The 19,130-nt window shown below is 28.5% G+C and overlaps 6 protein-coding genes across 6 annotated transcripts; 1 reads left to right on the plus strand and 5 right to left on the minus strand.

Moving 5' to 3' along the window:
- Positions 1–963: 963 nt before the first annotated feature.
- On the minus strand, positions 964–2,301 carry LOC128960816 (uncharacterized). The gene is made up of 2 exons (XM_054306953.1): positions 2,196–2,301; positions 964–1,666 (listed from the first exon to the last, which is right to left on the minus strand). The coding sequence occupies exons 1-2, from the start codon at positions 2,299–2,301 to the stop codon at positions 1,290–1,292; spliced, it is 483 nt and encodes a 160-aa protein (XP_054162928.1). The 3' UTR covers positions 964–1,289.
- A 4,072-nt stretch (positions 2,302–6,373) lies between these two features.
- LOC128960808 (speckle-type POZ protein-like) lies at positions 6,374–7,234 on the minus strand. The gene has a single exon (XM_054306945.1). The coding sequence runs from the start codon at positions 7,232–7,234 to the stop codon at positions 6,374–6,376; it is 861 nt and encodes a 286-aa protein (XP_054162920.1).
- Positions 7,235–9,357: 2,123 nt separating this feature from the next.
- LOC128960804 (uncharacterized) lies at positions 9,358–11,394 on the minus strand. The gene is made up of 2 exons (XM_054306941.1): positions 11,377–11,394; positions 9,358–11,240 (listed from the first exon to the last, which is right to left on the minus strand). The coding sequence occupies exon 2, from the start codon at positions 11,164–11,166 to the stop codon at positions 9,463–9,465; it is 1,704 nt and encodes a 567-aa protein (XP_054162916.1). The 5' UTR covers positions 11,167–11,240; positions 11,377–11,394; the 3' UTR covers positions 9,358–9,462.
- Positions 11,395–12,827: 1,433 nt separating this feature from the next.
- LOC128960810 (uncharacterized) lies at positions 12,828–13,821 on the plus strand. The gene is made up of 2 exons (XM_054306946.1): positions 12,828–12,933; positions 13,463–13,821. Exons 1-2 carry the CDS (start codon positions 12,828–12,830, stop codon positions 13,819–13,821), a joined length of 465 nt encoding a protein of 154 aa, XP_054162921.1.
- Positions 13,822–14,382: 561 nt separating this feature from the next.
- On the minus strand, positions 14,383–15,231 carry LOC128960811 (uncharacterized). The gene has a single exon (XM_054306947.1). The coding sequence runs from the start codon at positions 15,229–15,231 to the stop codon at positions 14,383–14,385; it is 849 nt and encodes a 282-aa protein (XP_054162922.1).
- A 1,134-nt stretch (positions 15,232–16,365) lies between these two features.
- LOC128960812 (speckle-type POZ protein-like) lies at positions 16,366–17,418 on the minus strand. Its single transcript, XM_054306948.1, has one exon. It carries the CDS (start codon positions 17,416–17,418, stop codon positions 16,366–16,368), a length of 1,053 nt encoding a protein of 350 aa, XP_054162923.1.
- Between the last annotated feature and the right edge of the window lie 1,712 nt (positions 17,419–19,130).

Below are 19,130 nucleotides of genomic sequence, written 5' to 3' on the forward strand. Positions count from 1 at the left end.
TAAATAAATTAATATTAAAAAACATAAAGCGCGTGAATATTGTTATCAATCACTGTATAATAAAACAATAGTTTTATATTATTATCTATACGACTATATAATTTTAAAATGTTTGTATGTATATATGAATTTAAGTGTCAATGTCTTCGCAACTTAATCTAATATTTAATGGTAATCTAACCTAATCTATATAGTACTGGGGATACGGAATCAGTGTTTCTCGCGTTACCTAACCTGGTGTTCGAACCGCAACCTAACCTAATTTTCAATGGTAACCTAACCAAATTTATACAGTACTTGGGTTACTAAATCAGTGTTTCTCGCGTTACCTAACCTGGTGTTCGAACCGCAACCTAACCTAATTTTCAATGGTAACCTAACCAAATTTATACAGTACTTAGGTTACGAAATCAGTGTTTGTCGCGTTACCTAACATGGTGTTCGATCCGCAACCTAACATAATTTTCAATGGTAACCTAACCTAATCTATATAGTACTGGGGTTACGGAATCAGTGTTTGTCACGTTAAATAACATTCATATATTGGATTTATGTTTTAAAATCATTATTATTGTGGTTCAATTTATTTATAAATTCTATAAAATTAGATGGTTATATGTTCAGCGTGGACAACTAGTTGTTTTTAAAAGTATTATAAAGAAATTACAACAATATTATTTTATTAGCAATATTATAAATGTTAATTTTGTTCACGCGCTTTATGCTTGTTTAATATTAATTTATTTATAATTAGTGTAGAATTATGTTATGAGAGCTCAGGTATTTAGGTTAGGTTTTAGTTAGGTTTTAGGTGTTTCCGCGCAATAATTTTGATGGATATATGTTTTTTAGGTTATAATTAACTATTATCTGTTGAAAAAAATCAACTTTTTTTAATGTGCGTAAACTCCGGATTAGCCAAAACTTTATTATTACCAAATGAAGTACAAATTACGGTATCAATCATTGACAACAACAATCAATTGTTTGCGACAAAAGAAAATAGATATCTATTTCACATGAATTTCCGAAATAGTATACCATTAGTTGTCACAATACAACAGTTGTACGACAATAGGAACCGGCTATTTGATGGCAACGTACTTACCGTTGGTTTTGATATAACAGTGATTCACAAGAAATACAATGTCCACGAAATGTTTGACACAAATCGATATCGTTTCAGACAATTGTTTGTTGTCAAAGAGTTGACCGATTGTCGACTGATTGTCGGCAAAGAAGATCAGAAGTCAGAGTTTTTTGCTTCAAAATTACTTCTCAGTTCACAATCAGAGATTTTCGAGAAGATATTTACCACCGATTTTATTGAAAAGAAAAACAACGAAGGGTATCTGTCCGCTGATCATACGATTGCCATCACCGACAAGTCGTAGATAAAAATCGTCAGACACTCGGACACCGTCGGCATCCAGTGTCAGAAAGTACTGGTCACTGGGTATGTCCTCTATGGTTTCGGCCGCTTTGGCAATGGCCGTACCCTCATCGTACTCGTCAAACATGGCTACATAGGCACTGGGTATGGCCAGTTGTCTAAGATTGACAAACTGTTGCCACATAAAATCACCATGCAATCGGGGCTGGGCGTTACGGGTTGTGTTGTGCCAATTGCTCCAGGCAAAACCGGGATACAGTACCGGCTGATAATCTATAATAAATCAGACCAATATTCAATGTATAATATAAATGTACTAAAAATTATTACTACTGATTATAAAATTTATAGTATAGTATATTAGTATATATTATAACAGTTAGTCTAACTTTGAAATATAATGCATTACAATACATGAAATTATTTGAAAACTGTACTTGATAATTTATACATACAAATTAAGCCTTAATTATACAATATATATACTGAAATATGATGATTATTATTACAATATTATTATCTATACTAGAAATAGTATCTAAGTTGTCTCTATATTAACACTATCAATAACAGTTTTATTAAATGTTTTTTATGTTTTTTAAGTTATATTACTATAAATGTATTATTATATTGGATGTAATACACATTAATGTATTTTACTATATAGATAACATAAATTAAGTTAATTTACTGTAAATATAATACAATATAATAATAATACATTTACATTAATATAACTTAACAAACAACTAAATATATAAATAATATCAATATTATTATTATTATTATATAATAAACATACCAATGTTATGTTGTACGAGAAACTCGTGGTCAGCCTTGAGCACCGGCTGATATAACTGAGCCCCTTTGACACTTGACATTGATCCGACTGCCCATGGTTGTAGCATGTTCAACCGTAAGTATACCTCCCGAAAGTTGCTAATATCGCGCTAATTACGTGGCACACCACCAATCACATAATAGCCCTCAAGTTTGAGTGCATCGATAAGCCTGATCAGACCGGCCGTATCTTTCGGTCGATTAGTAAATCCCAGTCCCCACATACATACAACAGGCCGACCGTTTTGGTGGGCATAGGCACTGGAGTTGAATACACCCAACGGTTTCAGATTTACGGTCAAATCATCGGGTATTTCCGATTCAAACTTATCCCAACCCGATATGTCCCACATTATATAGAACTTGCGGTCATAATGTTCGGCACTGGCCATCACTTTACCGGCCATACCGTTAAGCCGTTGTCTAAACATTTAAAAAAAAATATTTTTATTTTTTGTTTAACTAAAAATCAAATGTATTTTTTCTAAAAATATCTATAAATATATTTTCAGTTACAAATAGTAATAAATTTAATTATATGTGTATTTTAATTATTATGCATCTATTTTTTGATATTGTTTATTAGGCCCACACCTCCTGAAAAGAGGGCAGGCCCTGTGCAAAAATTTTTAAACTAATGCTCATTTAAATCATCTACTCTACACGGTAATCTTTAGTAAAAAAATCATCTAAACTTTAATTTATATAAAAATATAAAGTAATAATAAAAAGTATCTGCTTTATTATAATATAAAAAATTGTTTAATTTAATTAATTATATTTAAATTAATAACAACATTAATGAAACAAATTTAAACTCAATTTTTTATATATTTAAATTAAATTATTAAAATTATATATTTATATATAAAAAATAAAATATTTATTATTATTTTATTATCCTTTATATACTATTAAAAATAAAATTTTAAGTGTTTTTTTTGTTTGTTTGTTGAATCAATAACGATAAGATGAAAATAATATTTAATATTATTAATTTTGTTGTTATTATTGTCTGGTTTAAGGTCAGGGCTAAACATATATAATAAATAGATAAATACTATAGTAATATAATTAGAAAAAATATATATCTAATGTAACAGTATTTCAATAAATAGTTAATTAAAAAAATAAAATAAATAAATAAATATAGTAAGAGTTTTTTTTGTTTTGTTAAATGATTTTATAGATAATATATATACATATAAATAATATATATTATACAGTAAATTAAATAATGTCATAAAAATATAAAGTGCAGTTTATTTTTCTTAATAGAAAATAAATATAAATTCAAAACAACTATTTGCTGCTATATTTAATTACAAAAATGTGAACTAAATTATTAGACATTACAATAATTATGTTATTATAAAAAAAATCACACATAAAACAATTTAATGAGTCATTAATATATAATATTTCACAAAAAATATAAAATTACATCTAAATAGTGTGAATTAATTTATTTAGTGAAATATATATACTGTATATTAGTTTTTAAAAAAATTATTAAAAGGTAATAACAAATACATGTATAATTTATTCAACAAAAAAAACAATATAAACTAATTAGAAAAAAATTATTTATTATTATTAACTGATTGACACGAAATTTTTTTTTTAAAAAATTAAATATCATATTAAATATTTTTAGCACACCATTGTTGTACAATCGACTGTACCGAGGATGGCAACTATGAGCACCCGGATGACAAACACTCCTATATTATGTGCTACAATAACAGGGCAGTCCTACAGCGTTGTCATCTATCCAGGGATAACGTATCGCTGACAGTGTTCAACACTGATCGTCGCCAATGTATCGAACCGTTCAAATGTCCGCAAAGTTCTGGCCAATACAGACACTATTTCGTGACGCCATTACTACCGGTGACGGTAAACAATTGGCTACCAGTTTTGCATCACTGTCTATAAGAACCAGTACTGATCATGGGAATCTACGACGGTTCGACCGATTGTGTAATTTCCAGTGTCCAGAACTCGGAGGCAACTATCTGTTTCCTGGTAAACCTGACCAATATTTTGAATGCTATGCTACGGACGGGCCACTCGGCGCCAGTGTCCATCGGGTGAGCTGTTTGACGGTAAACAATGTGAACATCGGATACAAGTGTCCGCATCCGATGGGACGCTATCCGTGTCCGTCTATAAGAACCAGTACTACGAATGCAAGTACTAATCGACCGAATTTACATACCTGTTCAGAGGGACGGTATTCGATGGTATGTTCGGATGCATTGTTTGGCGACACATCATCCGACCCGAGAGAACAGGTCCAGTGTAGAGATACTGTAGGAACTGCTCGAAGACATCGCTATCAATGTCATCGATGATCACTTCGTTGTTTTTCTTTTCAATAAAATCGGTGGTAAATATCTTCTCGAAAATCTCTGATTGTGAACTGAGAAGTAATTTTGAAGCAAAAAACTCTGACTTCTGATCTTCTTTGCCGACAATCAGTCGACAATCGGTCAACTCTTTGACAACAAACAATTGTCTGAAACGATATCGATTTGTGTCAAACATTTCGTGGACATTGTATTTCTTGTGAATCACTGTTATATCAAAACCAACGGTAAGTACGTTGCCATCAAATAGCCGGTTCCTATTGTCGTACAACTGTTGTATTGTGACAACTAATGGTATACTATTTCGGAAATTCATGTGAAATAGATATCTATTTTCTTTTGTCGCAAACAATTGATTGTTGTTGTCAATGATTGATACCGTAATTTGTACTTCATTTGGTAATAATAAAGTTTTATTAATTGTTGACAATTCTAGATATGACAGCATCTCTTCGTTATTGATACGAATATGACAGAACCAGTTATCTGATCCAATGGTAAACATTTTGCTGTCAATAGACAAGCATTTCCTGTTTGATTCATCGGTGTCCAAATGTTCTGTAATGTCCATCACTTTGAACACCACTCGTGTCTTGTATACAATTTTAGCGGTGTTTGAGTTGTCGTTGTTATCCATTGCCGATGACATTATCGATGGATGTGTTTCTCTGGTTATATGATTTGATTGATTTTTTTTGTGTGACAAACAGTTTGATTGTAATAATCAGTTTGAATTGAATACTAATTTAAAATAATAATAATAATAACTCGTGAGAAATATAATAATACAACAGTTTTACAACAACTAATTTATCAGTCAATGTATAATTGTATTTAATTAATTATTAAACTAATTATTATAACTTGTTTTTTTTGTTAATTAAAAAAACACTAAATTATGAGTTAATTTAGTAAACAATTAATTTTTTTAAATAAATAAAATATGTAGCAATTAAATAGTTTTGAAATATTAATTATTAATATATAAAACAACCTTTTTTTGGACAAAATTTTAATATTTAATTTTTTAAATCAAATAACTATATGACTATAAAAACATAAGTATAAGATTTAAAAATCAATTGATTTCCTAATTGAGTGAAAATTTGTGATATATTTTCTGAATCAATGGTATAGTGTTTTGAGAATTTCTTGATTAAACACTGAAATCATGTTATCATTGATCCAATTGTTTGACTTTTTTTTATTGATTGTCAATCTTAGGCAACTGGCCATACCCAGTGCCTATCTAGCCATGTTTGACGAGTACGATGAGGGTACGGCCATTGCCAAAGCGGCCGAAACCATAGAGGACATACCCAGTGACCAGTACTTTCTGACACTGGATGCCGACGGTGTCCGAGTATCTGCTGATTTCTATCTACGACTTGTCGGTGATAGCAATCGTATGATCAGCGGACAGATACCCTTACAGACAACACATCCTACACCTCATATTAAATCATAAATAAAATGTTTTGTTTGTTTTTATTTTATGGGTAAAAATAAAAGTTTATTATTTAATTAATTTTCATAATGTAATTAAATACAAAAGTGAAATACAAATTTAAATAGAAATGTTTAATGTAAATCATTGAATGTTAATTTTGACAGTAATACTGAAATACAATAATATAATAGATAACTAAAAAATATTTTTGTTAAAATACATACAAATTTTCTAATAATTGAATAGTAAAAAACAAATAAAATACTTGTTTTTTTTATATAATACTAAATGAAAATATCGATACAAAGAAAATCTAACTTAATTATTATAACTGTATGTATAATAAAGTAAATGTGATTGTCTTGGACTCAATTGATTTCCTAAATAATGTAAAATTAGCCACAAATCATCTGAATCAATGGTATAGTGTTTGAGAATTTCTTGATTAACCACTGAAGGGATGTTCTCTCCGATCCATTTGTTGGCCATAATCATGAGTTCACTATCGGCACCAAAGTCTTTCAATTGTCGTATTGTTTGGAAAGCATTTTTACCATTGATTTTCAAAAAAATCAAATTCAAACAAATAGTCTTCAGCGAAGATACCATATATTTGTCGGCAACGTATAGCAATTCATCCAACATTTCATACAATTTATCACAGTTTCCAGTGTAGAGATACTGTAGGAACTGCTCGAAGACATCGCTATCAATGTCATCGATGATCACTTCGTTGTTTTTCTTTTCAATAAAATCTGTGGTAAACATCCTATCGAAGACATCCGACTTTGAACTGAGAAACAGTTTTGAGACGAAAAACTCTTTCTGATCTTCTTTGCCGACAACTAATCGACAATCTTTGGTAATGTCTTCCGATTTTCTTCCGAAACGATTGGGTTTTGGGACAGAATTTTCTCGGCAATTGATTTCCCTGTAAACTGTTATATCGAAACCAACGGTTAGGATATTATTAGCCAATAGTCGGTCCTTATTATCCGACAACTCTTTTACTGAACAAATATCAGACTTATTGTAATGATAGCGCCAATCAAAGTCATAATTAATTTGTTTTTTGAAAAACAATTGGTTATTGTCGTCAATGATATACATTACGTATTCAGCTTCAAATGACAATTGATGTTCAAAACTTGGAATCACTTGAAGATTTAGTTTTACCATTTTATTAGTAAAACTAATACTACAAAACCATTCATCTGATCCAATGTTTAGTTTTTTGCTATGAATAGTAAAACCATTATTAACAGACAATATGTTTTTCATGTCATCACTCTGAACACCACTCGTGTCTTGTATACAACATTAGCGGTGTTGTCGTTGTCGTTGTCGTTGTTATCCATTTCCGATGACATTATCGTTGGATGTGTTTCTCTGGTTATATGAATTGATTGATTACTTTTTTTTGTGTGACAAACAGTTTGATTGTAATAATCAATTTGAATTTAATACTAATTTAAAATAATAATAATAACTCGTGAGAAATATAATTTAATTTTTTAAAACAATAAAAATAACATTTACTGTTTGCATGCACTGTAAGTATGCATTACAACTTAAATATTTAATATGTTTAGTATAAAACAATTAATTAATATAAAATATTTATTTTTTAATAAAATAAATTTTAAATATTTTTTTATTTGTTATCATAATTTTATATAAATATAAATATAATATAATATTTCTAGCATATTTTTAGTTTTTTTTTCTATAATTTTACTTATATAATATACTGTATATATTTATGTAATTTTTATTTTGTTAATTATTTTTAAAAAAATATTTTAATTATATTATATTTATAGATAGATATAAAATTTATGTTAATAATTACATTGATTGCAATAAATAACTATATTTATAACGTTATAAATATTACATTTTTATACAATTAATAAACTAATGATTTCTATATTATAAAAAACTTGATATAATATAAATATTGGTCAATAAAATCAAGATAATTAAGAATTAAAAAAAACAATTATTTTTGTTATTTACGTCAAATAATATAATAAAATAAACATTAAAAATAAACATTAAAAATAAGCATAAAATAATATTAATAATATGAAATTATTATTGTTTATGTAGAAAAATAATTTATTATTATTATTATAAGTAAATGTTAAATTTCATAATTAAATATTTTTTTGTTGTTGAATAGTTTATTACTGAAATAGTTTATTTAAAATAAATTAAAATAATATACTTTAGTAGAATTTTATAATAAATAGTTTAAATTATTATATATTGTATATTAGTCTATAATATTTTAAACTATTATTATATAAACAACAAATATAATAATAATTAAAAAAATATGAGTAAATTATTTATAAATTTAAATCAAGTATTGCCACCAAAACTACGTGTTGTTTGCGCGTGCAGTCAGTTATATACAATTGGTTTGTGTTTGAAACCATCGCTAATACCAACTCCGGGACGACGACGACACTGGACTTCACATCCACTCCTGAATCCAATGATATTATTATATTTTATTATAAGAAATATATGGCTATTGATTGCTAGAAAACTAGACATTTCTAGCGAATGGCATATATTTCTATGCGATAGTGACTATTATTTTGGTAAAAATGTTGAAATCATTAGAATTATAACAATACTATTATATGTGTTATGTTTAATCATTTATAGTATTTATTACTATAACTATTTCGCGGGTATTTCGCCAAAATTTTTATCAGTATTTGATATGCTGTCTGGTTTGCGGACACCCAGTAGTGTTGGACTCATTGACACTCAAACACTGATAAAGTTTATAAATATATCAAAGTTTTTGTTTGAAACAAATCAATTAATTAATCAATATATGTCATTAGTATTTACAACTATATTATTATTTATGATATATAATGTGGGTTTTATAAAATTTCTAATATATGGTTTGCATAATATAGTAATTTTTATCATATTTATAAAACACACTTATGCTATCTATACCTGGAATGTCATCTATTTTTATTTATTATGTTTTATCTAAATATAAGATTAAAAACTTTAAATAAATCAATTTTTGTCAATTATAATAATAATAGACAATTACAATCTAAAAAATTATTAAATTCATTCAAACAAACAAACTAATAATACAGTATAATAATTTTAAATTATAATTTATAGTTATTTATTATATTAATTTTTTTAAAAAGTAGTCAATTTTAGTAAATTTTAATTTTTTGTCATTAAAAATAACAGATTATTTATATATATATATATCTATCAGTATATTCTTGTACTTTAAACTAATTCTATATAATATTAATAATAAAATCTAATAATTAATAATAATATTGAATATTAATTAGCAATCAATTATAATTAAATTGTTTTTTTTAAAAACAAATTTTATATTATCCATAAATTTATACTGGATTTATATCATTGCCATCGCCATCGCTACCACCATCACGACTGTCCTCGTCATCATTATAGTCATCGTCTTTTTTGTCGACATCGTCTTCATCGTCATCATCATCATCATCATCACCACCGACGACACGACTGTCCTCTTCAGACTCGGCCGACGATGACGAACGACTATTATCGCCAGTGTTGACGTCGTTGATGTCGAGACCGGACTCTCCTTTTTCGCGCTGTGCCGGCACTGTCATTATGGGTCGGGCATATCCTGGAGGGCCGGCTAAACCACTAGAATGCGACAATCCCGGCAAAGCAGCCAATCCACCGTTAGTATAGCTGAATCCACTACTACTACTACTACTACTACTACCGCCGGTCAACGGTTCGTATGTTCGGCGCCATTGTTCACTAACTGAATCCCATTGGTCAACAATTCGCATACCGTTTTGTTCAAATACCCGTCGATCCCAACCGCGACCTTTGGTCGGCACATCCGGCGGCGGTGTCCTGGGTGGATGATTTTCCCCACAGTATGGCCTTTCTTTGCTTGGATAGCAGACACACGAGTGGCCATTGAAATAAGTATTATGAGGACAGGTATGCAGTGTTGCAACCATATTGATACACTGATAGAATTGGGTATTACTGGTCGTACTCGGAAACAGTCCCTCGCTTTTTGGACACCGAAACTCGATTGTCGGTGGTATGTAAGGTCGGCGACAACCGCGATGACCATCAAAAACTTCTCCCGGTGGACAATCATGCCGACACGGCTGCCCATTGACGCACTGGTAGTATTGGTTCTCTCGGGTCGGATGCCTAAACCAGCCGTCCAGTCGCGGACAAACAAACGTATCCGAACATCGGGAGCCGTCGAATACTTGTCGTCGCGGACAACTACGCAAATTCGGTCGATTATACTGGCACTGGTAGTACTGGGTCGAGTCATACGGACACGGATAGTTGCCCCACGATCGCGGACATTGAAATTCAGTATGCGATGATGATGCCGATGCAGCTGCTGGTGATTGTGGCACCCGCTCAGTTCGTACAGTCCTGACCACTGTATTGTGGCGCCGTTGGTTAGTAGTATAGTGGCGTCGTTGGCTAGTAGTATAGTGGCGTCGTTGGCTAGCAGTATAGCTGGCTGAACGTCCCGATGAGCTGCCTGTTCGCTGATGTGTGCCAACAATGCAGGCATACTTACCATCGAATACCGTACCCTCTGAACAGGTATGTAATTTGGATTCCCAGTACTTGCATTCGTAGTACTGGTTCTTATAGACGGGATGTGGATAGCGTCCCATCGGATGCGGACACTTGTATCCGGGTTCACATTGTTTACCGTCAAACAGCTCACCCGATGGACACTGGCGCCGAGTGGCCCGTCCGTAGCAGCATTCAAAATATTGGTCAGGTTTACCAGGAAACAGATAGTTGCCTCCGAGTTCTGGACACTGGAAATAGGGTACACATCGGTCGACACCGTCGTAGATATGATCAGCGGGACAGTGATGCAAAACTGGTAGCCAATTATGGCACCGGTAGTAATAGGCGTCACTGAAATAGTGTCTGTATTGGCCAGAACTTTGCGGACATTTGAACGGTTCGATACATTGGCGACGATCAGTGTTGAACACTGTCAGCGATACGTTATCCCTGGATAGATGACAACGCTGTAGGACTGCCCTGTTATTGTAGCACATAATATAGGAGTGTTTGTCATCCGGGTGCTCATAGTTGCCATCCTCGGTACAGTCGATTGTACAACAATGGTGTGCTAAAAATATTTAATATGATATTTAATTTTTTAAAAAAAAATTTCGTGTCAATCAGTTAATAATAATAAATAATTTTTTTCTAATTAGTTTATATTGTTTTTTTGTTGAATAAATTATACATGTATTTGTTATTACCTTTTAATAATTTTTTTAAAAACTAATATACAGTATATATATTTCACTAAATAAATTAATTCACACTATTTAGATGTAATTTTATATTTTTTGTGAAATATTATATATTAATGACTCATTAAATTGTTTTATGTGTGATTTTTTTTATAATAACATAATTATTGTAATGTCTAATAATTTAGTTCACATTTTTGTAATTAAATATAGCAGCAAATAGTTGTTTTGAATTTATATTTATTTTCTATTAAGAAAAATAAACTGCACTTTATATTTTTATGACATTATTTAATTTACTGTATAATATATATTATTTATATGTATATATATTATCTATAAAATCATTTAACAAAACAAAAAAAACTCTTACTATATTTATTTATTTATTTTATTTTTTTAATTAACTATTTATTGAAATACTGTTACATTAGATATATATTTTTTCTAATTATATTACTATAGTATTTATCTATTTATTATATATGTTTAGCCCTGACCTTAAACCAGACAATAATAACAACAAAATTAATAATATTAAATATTATTTTCATCTTATCGTTATTGATTCAACAAACAAACAAAAAAAACACTTAAAATTTTATTTTTAATAGTATATAAAGGATAATAAAATAATAATAAATATTTTATTTTTTATATATAAATATATAATTTTAATAATTTAATTTAAATATATAAAAAATTGAGTTTAAATTTGTTTCATTAATGTTGTTATTAATTTAAATATAATTAATTAAATTAAACAATTTTTTATATTATAATAAAGCAGATACTTTTTATTATTACTTTATATTTTTATATAAATTAAAGTTTAGATGATTTTTTTACTAAAGATTACCGTGTAGAGTAGATGATTTAAATGAGCATTAGTTTAAAAATTTTTGCACAGGGCCTGCCCTCTTTTCAGGAGGTGTGGGCCTAATAAACAATATCAAAAAATAGATGCATAATAATTAAAATACACATATAATTAAATTTATTACTATTTGTAACTGAAAATATATTTATAGATATTTTTAGAAAAAATACATTTGATTTTTAGTTAAACAAAAAATAAAAATATTTTTTTTTAAATGTTTAGACAACGGCTTAACGGTATGGCCGGTAAAGTGATGGCCAGTGCCGAACATTATGACCGCAAGTTCTATATAATGTGGGACATATCGGGTTGGGATAAGTTTGAATCGGAAATACCCGATGATTTGACCGTAAATCTGAAACCGTTGGGTGTATTCAACTCCAGTGCCTATGCCCACCAAAACGGTCGGCCTGTTGTATGTATGTGGGGACTGGGATTTACTAATCGACCGAAAGATACGGCCGGTCTGATCAGGCTTATCGATGCACTCAAACTTGAGGGCTATTATGTGATTGGTGGTGTGCCACGTAATTAGCGCGATATTAGCAACTTTCGGGAGGTATACTTACGGTTGAACATGCTACAACCATGGGCAGTCGGATCAATGTCAAGTGTCAAAGGGGCTCAGTTATATCAGCCGGTGCTCAAGGCTGACCACGAGTTTCTCGTACAACATAACATTGGTATGTTTATTATATAATAATAATAATAATATTGATATTATTTATATATTTAGTTGTTTGTTAAGTTATATTAATGTAAATGTATTATTATTATATTGTATTATATTTACAGTAAATTAACTTAATTTATGTTATCTATATAGTAAAATACATTAATGTGTATTACATCCAATATAATAATACATTTATAGTAATATAACTTAAAAAACATAAAAAACATTTAATAAAACTGTTATTGATAGTGTTAATATAGAGACAACTTAGATACTATTTCTAGTATAGATAATAATATTGTAATAATAATCATCATATTTCAGTATATATATTGTATAATTAAGGCTTAATTTGTATGTATAAATTATCAAGTACAGTTTTCAAATAATTTCATGTATTGTAATGCATTATATTTCAAAGTTAGACTAACTGTTATAATATATACTAATATACTATACTATAAATTTTATAATCAGTAGTAATAATTTTTAGTACATTTATATTATACATTGAATATTGGTCTGATTTATTATAGATTATCAGCCGGTACTGTATCCCGGTTTTGCCTGGAGCAATTGGCACAACACAACCCGTAACGCCCAGCCCCGATTGCATGGTGATTTTATGTGGCAACAGTTTGTCAATCTTAGACAACTGGCCATACCCAGTGCCTATGTAGCCATGTTTGACGAGTACGATGAGGGTACGGCCATTGCCAAAGCGGCCGAAACCATAGAGGACATACCCAGTGACCAGTACTTTCTGACACTGGATGCCGACGGTGTCCGAGTGTCTGGCGATTTTTATCTACGACTTGTCGGTGATGGCAATCGTATGATCAGCGGACAGATACCCTTACAGACAACACATCCAACACCTCATATTAAATCATAAATAAAATGTTTTGTTTGTTTTTATTTTGGGGGTAAAAATAATAGCTTATTATTTAAATATTTTTCATAATATTTTTCAGTCTATAATTAAATATAATGCAAAAGTGAAATACAAATTTTCAATTACAAATGCTTAATGTAAATCATTGAATGTTAATTTTGACAGTAAACTGAAATAATAATACAATAATTAAATAACAAAATTTTTTTTGTTATAATTTATAGAAATTCTGTAATAACTGTATAGTAAAAAACAAATAAAATACTAGTTTTATATAATAATAATAAATGAAAGTATCGATACAATTAAATCTAATTTAATTATTATAACTATATGTATAATATAGTAAATATGATTGTCTTGGACTCAATTGATTTCCTAAATAATGTAAAATTAGCCACAAATCATCTGAATCAATGGTATAGTGTTTGAGAATTACTTGTTTAAACACTGAAGTGGTGTTATCTCCGATCCATTTGTTGGCCATAATCATGAGTTCACTATCGGCACCAAAGTCTTTCAATTGTCGTATTGTTTGGAAAGCATTTTTACCATTGATTTTCAAAAAAAAATCAAATTCAAACAAATAGTCTTCAGCGAAGATACCATATATTTGTCGGCAACGTATAGCAATTCATCAATCATTTCATACATTTTGTCACAGTTTCCAGTGTAGACATATTGCAGGAACTGCTCGAAGACATTGCTATGGATGTCATCGATGATCACTTCGTTGTTTTTCTTTTCAATAAAATCGGTGGTAAATATCTTCTCGAAAATCTCTGATTGTGAACTGAGAAGTAATTTTGAAGCAAAAAACTCTGACTTCTGATCTTCTTTGCCGACAATCAGTCGACAATCGGTCAACTCTTTGACAACAAACAATTGTCTGAAACGATATCGATTTGTGTCAAACATTTCGTGGACATTGTATTTCTTGTGAATCACTGTTATATCAAAACCAACGGTAAGTACGTTGCCATCAAATAGCCGGTTCCTATTGTCGTACAACTTTATGTTTTTTAATATTAATTGTATTATTGTGACAACTAATGGTATACTATTTCGGAAATTCATGTGAAATAGATATCTATTTTCTTTTGTCGCAAACAATTGATTGTTGTTGTCAATGATTGATACCGTAATTTGTACTTCATTTGGTAATAATAAAGTTTTATTAATTGTTGACAATTCTAGATATGACAGCATCTCTTCGTTATTGATACGAATATGACAGAACCAGTTATCTGATCCAATGGTAAACATTTTGCTGTCAATAGACAAGCATTTCCTGTTTGATTCATCGGTGTCCAAATGTTCTGTAATGTCCATCACTTTGAACACCACTCGTGTCTTGTATACAATTTTAGCGGTGTTTGAGTTGTCGTTGTTATCCATTGCCGATGACATTATCGATGGATGTGTTTCTCTGGTTATATGATTTGATTGATTTTTTTTGTGTGACAAACAGTTTGATTGTAATAATCAGTTTGAATTGAATACTAATTTAAAATAATAATAATAATAACTCGTGAGAAATATAATAATACAACAGTTTTACAACAACTAATTTATCAGTCAATGTATAATTGTATTTAATTAATTATTAAACTAATTATTATAACTTGTTTTTTTTGTTAATTAAAAAAACACTAAATTATGAGTTAATTTAGTAAACAATTAATTTTTTTAAATAAATAAAATATGTAGCAATTAAATAGTTTTGAAATATTAATTATTAATATATAAAACAACCTTTTTTTGGACAAAATTTTAATATTTAATTTTTTAAATCAAATAACTATATGACTATAAAAACATAAGTATAAGATTTAAAAATCAATTGATTTCCTAATTGAGTGAAAATTTGTGATATATTTTCTGAATCAATGGTATAGTGTTTTGAGAATTTCTTGATTAAACACTGAAATCATGTTATCATTGATCCAATTGTTTGACTTTTTTTTTTTTTTTTTTTTTTTATTGATTGTCAATCTTAGGCAACTGGCCATACCCAGTGCCTATCTAGCCATGTTTGACGAGTACGATGAGGGTACGGCCATTGCCAAAGCGGCCGAAACCATAGAGGACATACCCAGTGACCAGTACTTTCTGACACTGGATGCCGACGGTGTCCGAGTATCTGCTGATTTCTATCTACGACTTGTCGGTGATAGCAATCGTATGATCAGCGGACAGATACCCTTACAGACAACACATCCTACACCTCATATTAAATCATAAATAAAATGTTTTGTTTGTTTTTATTTTATGGGTAAAAATAAAAGTTTATTATTTAATTAATTTTCATAATGTAATTAAATACAAAAGTGAAATACAAATTTAAATAGAAATGTTTAATGTAAATCATTGAATGTTAATTTTGACAGTAATACTGAAATACAATAATATAATAGATAACTAAAAAATATTTTTGTTAAAATACATACAAATTTTCTAATAATTGAATAGTAAAAAACAAATAAAATACTTGTTTTTTTTATATAATACTAAATGAAAATATCGATACAAAGAAAATCTAACTTAATTATTATAACTGTATGTATAATAAAGTAAATGTGATTGTCTTGGACTCAATTGATTTCCTAAATAATGTAAAATTAGCCACAAATCATCTGAATCAATGGTATAGTGTTTGAGAATTTCTTGATTAACCACTGAAGGGATGTTCTCTCCGATCCATTTGTTGGCCATAATCATGAGTTCACTATCGGCACCAAAGTCTTTCAATTGTCGTATTGTTTGGAAAGCATTTTTACCATTGATTTTCAAAAAAATCAAATTCAAACAAATAGTCTTCAGCGAAGATACCATATATTTGTCGGCAACGTATAGCAATTCATCCAACATTTCATACAATTTATCACAGTTTCCAGTGTAGAGATACTGTAGGAACTGCTCGAAGACATCGCTATCAATGTCATCGATGATCACTTCGTTGTTTTTCTTTTCAATAAAATCTGTGGTAAACATCCTATCGAAGACATCCGACTTTGAACTGAGAAACAGTTTTGAGACGAAAAACTCTTTCTGATCTTCTTTGCCGACAACTAATCGACAATCTTTGGTAATGTCTTCCGATTTTCTTCCGAAACGATTGGGTTTTGGGACAGAATTTTCTCGGCAATTGATTTCCCTGTAAACTGTTATATCGAAACCAACGGTTAGGATATTATTAGCCAATAGTCGGTCCTTATTATCCGACAACTCTTTTACTGAACAAATATCAGACTTATTGTAATGATAGCGCCAATCAAAGTCATAATTAATTTGTTTTTTGAAAAACAATTGGTTATTGTCGTCAATGATATACATTACGTATTCAGCTTCAAATGACAATTGATGTTCAAAACTTGGAATCACTTGAAGATTTAGTTTTACCATTTTATTAGTAAAACTAATACTACAAAACCATTCATCTGATCCAATGTTTAGTTTTTTGCTATGAATAGTAAAACCATTATTAACAGACAATATGTTTTTCATGTCCATCACTCTGAACACCACTCGTGTCTTGTATACAACATTAGCGGTGTTGTCGTTGTCGTTGTCGTTGTTATCCATTTCCGATGACATTATCGTTGGATGTGTTTCTCTGGTTATATGAATTGATTGATTACTTTTTTTTGTGTGACAAACAGTTTGATTGTAATAATCAATTTGAATTTAATACTAATTTAAAATAATAATAATAACTCGTGAGAAATATAATTTAATTTTTTAAAACAATAAAAATAACATTTACTGTTTGCATGCACTGTAAGTATGCATTACAACTTAAATATTTAATATGTTTAGTATAAAACAATTAATTAATATAAAATATTTATTTTTTAATAAAATAAATTTTAAATATTTTTTTATTTGTTATCATAATTTTATATAAATATAAATATAATATAATATTTCTAGCATATTTTTAGTTTTTTTTCTATAATTTTACTTATATAATATACTGTATATATTTATGTAATTTTTATTTTGTTAATTATTTTTAAAAAAATATTTTAATTATATTATATTTATAGATAGATATAAAATTTATGTTAATAATTACATTGATTGCAATAAATAACTATATTTATAACGTTATAAATATTACATTTTTATACAATTAATAAACTAATGATTTCTATATTATAAAAAACTTGATATAATATAAATATTGGTCAATAAAATCAAGATAATTAAGAATTAAAAAAAACAATTATTTTTGTTATTTACGTCAAATAATATAATAAAATAAACATTAAAAATAAACATTAAAAATAAGCATAAAATAATATTAATAATATGAAATTATTATTGTTTATGTAGAAAAATAATTTATTATTATTATTATAAGTAAATGTTAAATTTCATAATTAAATATTTTTTTGTTGTTGAATAGTTTATTACTGAAATAGTTTATTTAAAATAAATTAAAATAATATACTTTAGTAGAATTTTATAATAAATAGTTTAAATTATTATATATTGTATATTAGTCTATAATATTTTAAACTATTATTATATAAACAACAAATATAATAATAATTAAAAAAATATGAGTAAATTATTTATAAATTTAAATCAAGTATTGCCACCAAAACTACGTGTTGTTTGCGCGTGCAGTCAGTTATATACAATTGGTTTGTGTTTGAAACCATCGCTAATACCAACTCCGGGACGACGACGACACTGGACTTCACATCCACTCCTGAATCCAATGATATTATTATATTTTATTATAAGAAATATATGGCTATTGATTGCTAGAAAACTAGACATTTCTAGCGAATGGCATATATTTCTATGCGATAGTGACTATTATTTTGGTAAAAATGTTGAAATCATTAGAATTATAACAATACTATTATATGTGTTATGTTTAATCATTTATAGTATTTATTACTATAACTATTGCGCGGGTATTTCGCCTAAATTTTTATCAGTATTTGATATGCTGTCCGGTTTGCGGACACCCAGTAGTGTTGGACTCATTGACACTCAAACACTGATAAAGTTTATAAATATATCAAAGTTTTTGTTTGAAACAAATCAATTAATTAATCAATATATGTCATTAGTATTTACAACTATATTATTATTTATGATATATAATGTGGGTTTTATAAAATTTCTAATATATGGTTTGCATAATATAGTAATTTTTATCATATTTATAAAACACACTTATGCTATCTATACCTGGAATGTCATCTATTTTTATTTATTATGTTTTATCTAAATATAAGATTAAAAACTTTAAATAAATCAATTTTTGTCAATTATAATAATAATAGACA

Source organism: Oppia nitens, unplaced genomic scaffold (assembly GCF_028296485.1).
Source record: "Oppia nitens isolate AA-2021 unplaced genomic scaffold, nextdenovo-longstitch-racon4-pilon3 scaffold56_pilon_pilon_pilon, whole genome shotgun sequence".
Lineage (NCBI taxonomy): Eukaryota > Metazoa > Arthropoda > Arachnida > Sarcoptiformes > Oppiidae > Oppia > Oppia nitens.

What these genes read in the sequence shown, in the direction of transcription:
- LOC128960816 (XM_054306953.1), bottom strand. Translation starts at nt 2,301, where the DNA reads ATGCTACAACCATGGGCAGTCGGATCAATGTCAAGTGTCAAAGGGGCT. An exon ending in TCTCGTACAACATAACATTG is followed by an intron (nt 1,667 to 2,195) that starts GTATGTTTATTA and finishes GATTTATTATAG; the next exon opens with ATTATCAGCCGGTACTGTAT.
- LOC128960808 (XM_054306945.1), bottom strand. Translation starts at nt 7,234, where the DNA reads ATGGTAAAACTAAATCTTCAAGTGATTCCAAGTTTTGAACATCAATTG.
- LOC128960804 (XM_054306941.1), bottom strand. Translation starts at nt 11,166, where the DNA reads ATGTGCTACAATAACAGGGCAGTCCTACAGCGTTGTCATCTATCCAGG.
- LOC128960810 (XM_054306946.1), top strand. Translation starts at nt 12,828, where the DNA reads ATGCTACAACCATGGGCAGTCGGATCAATGTCAAGTGTCAAAGGGGCT. An exon ending in TCTCGTACAACATAACATTG is followed by an intron (nt 12,934 to 13,462) that starts GTATGTTTATTA and finishes GATTTATTATAG; the next exon opens with ATTATCAGCCGGTACTGTAT.
- LOC128960811 (XM_054306947.1), bottom strand. Translation starts at nt 15,231, where the DNA reads ATGTCATCGGCAATGGATAACAACGACAACTCAAACACCGCTAAAATT.
- LOC128960812 (XM_054306948.1), bottom strand. Translation starts at nt 17,418, where the DNA reads ATGTCATCGGAAATGGATAACAACGACAACGACAACGACAACACCGCT.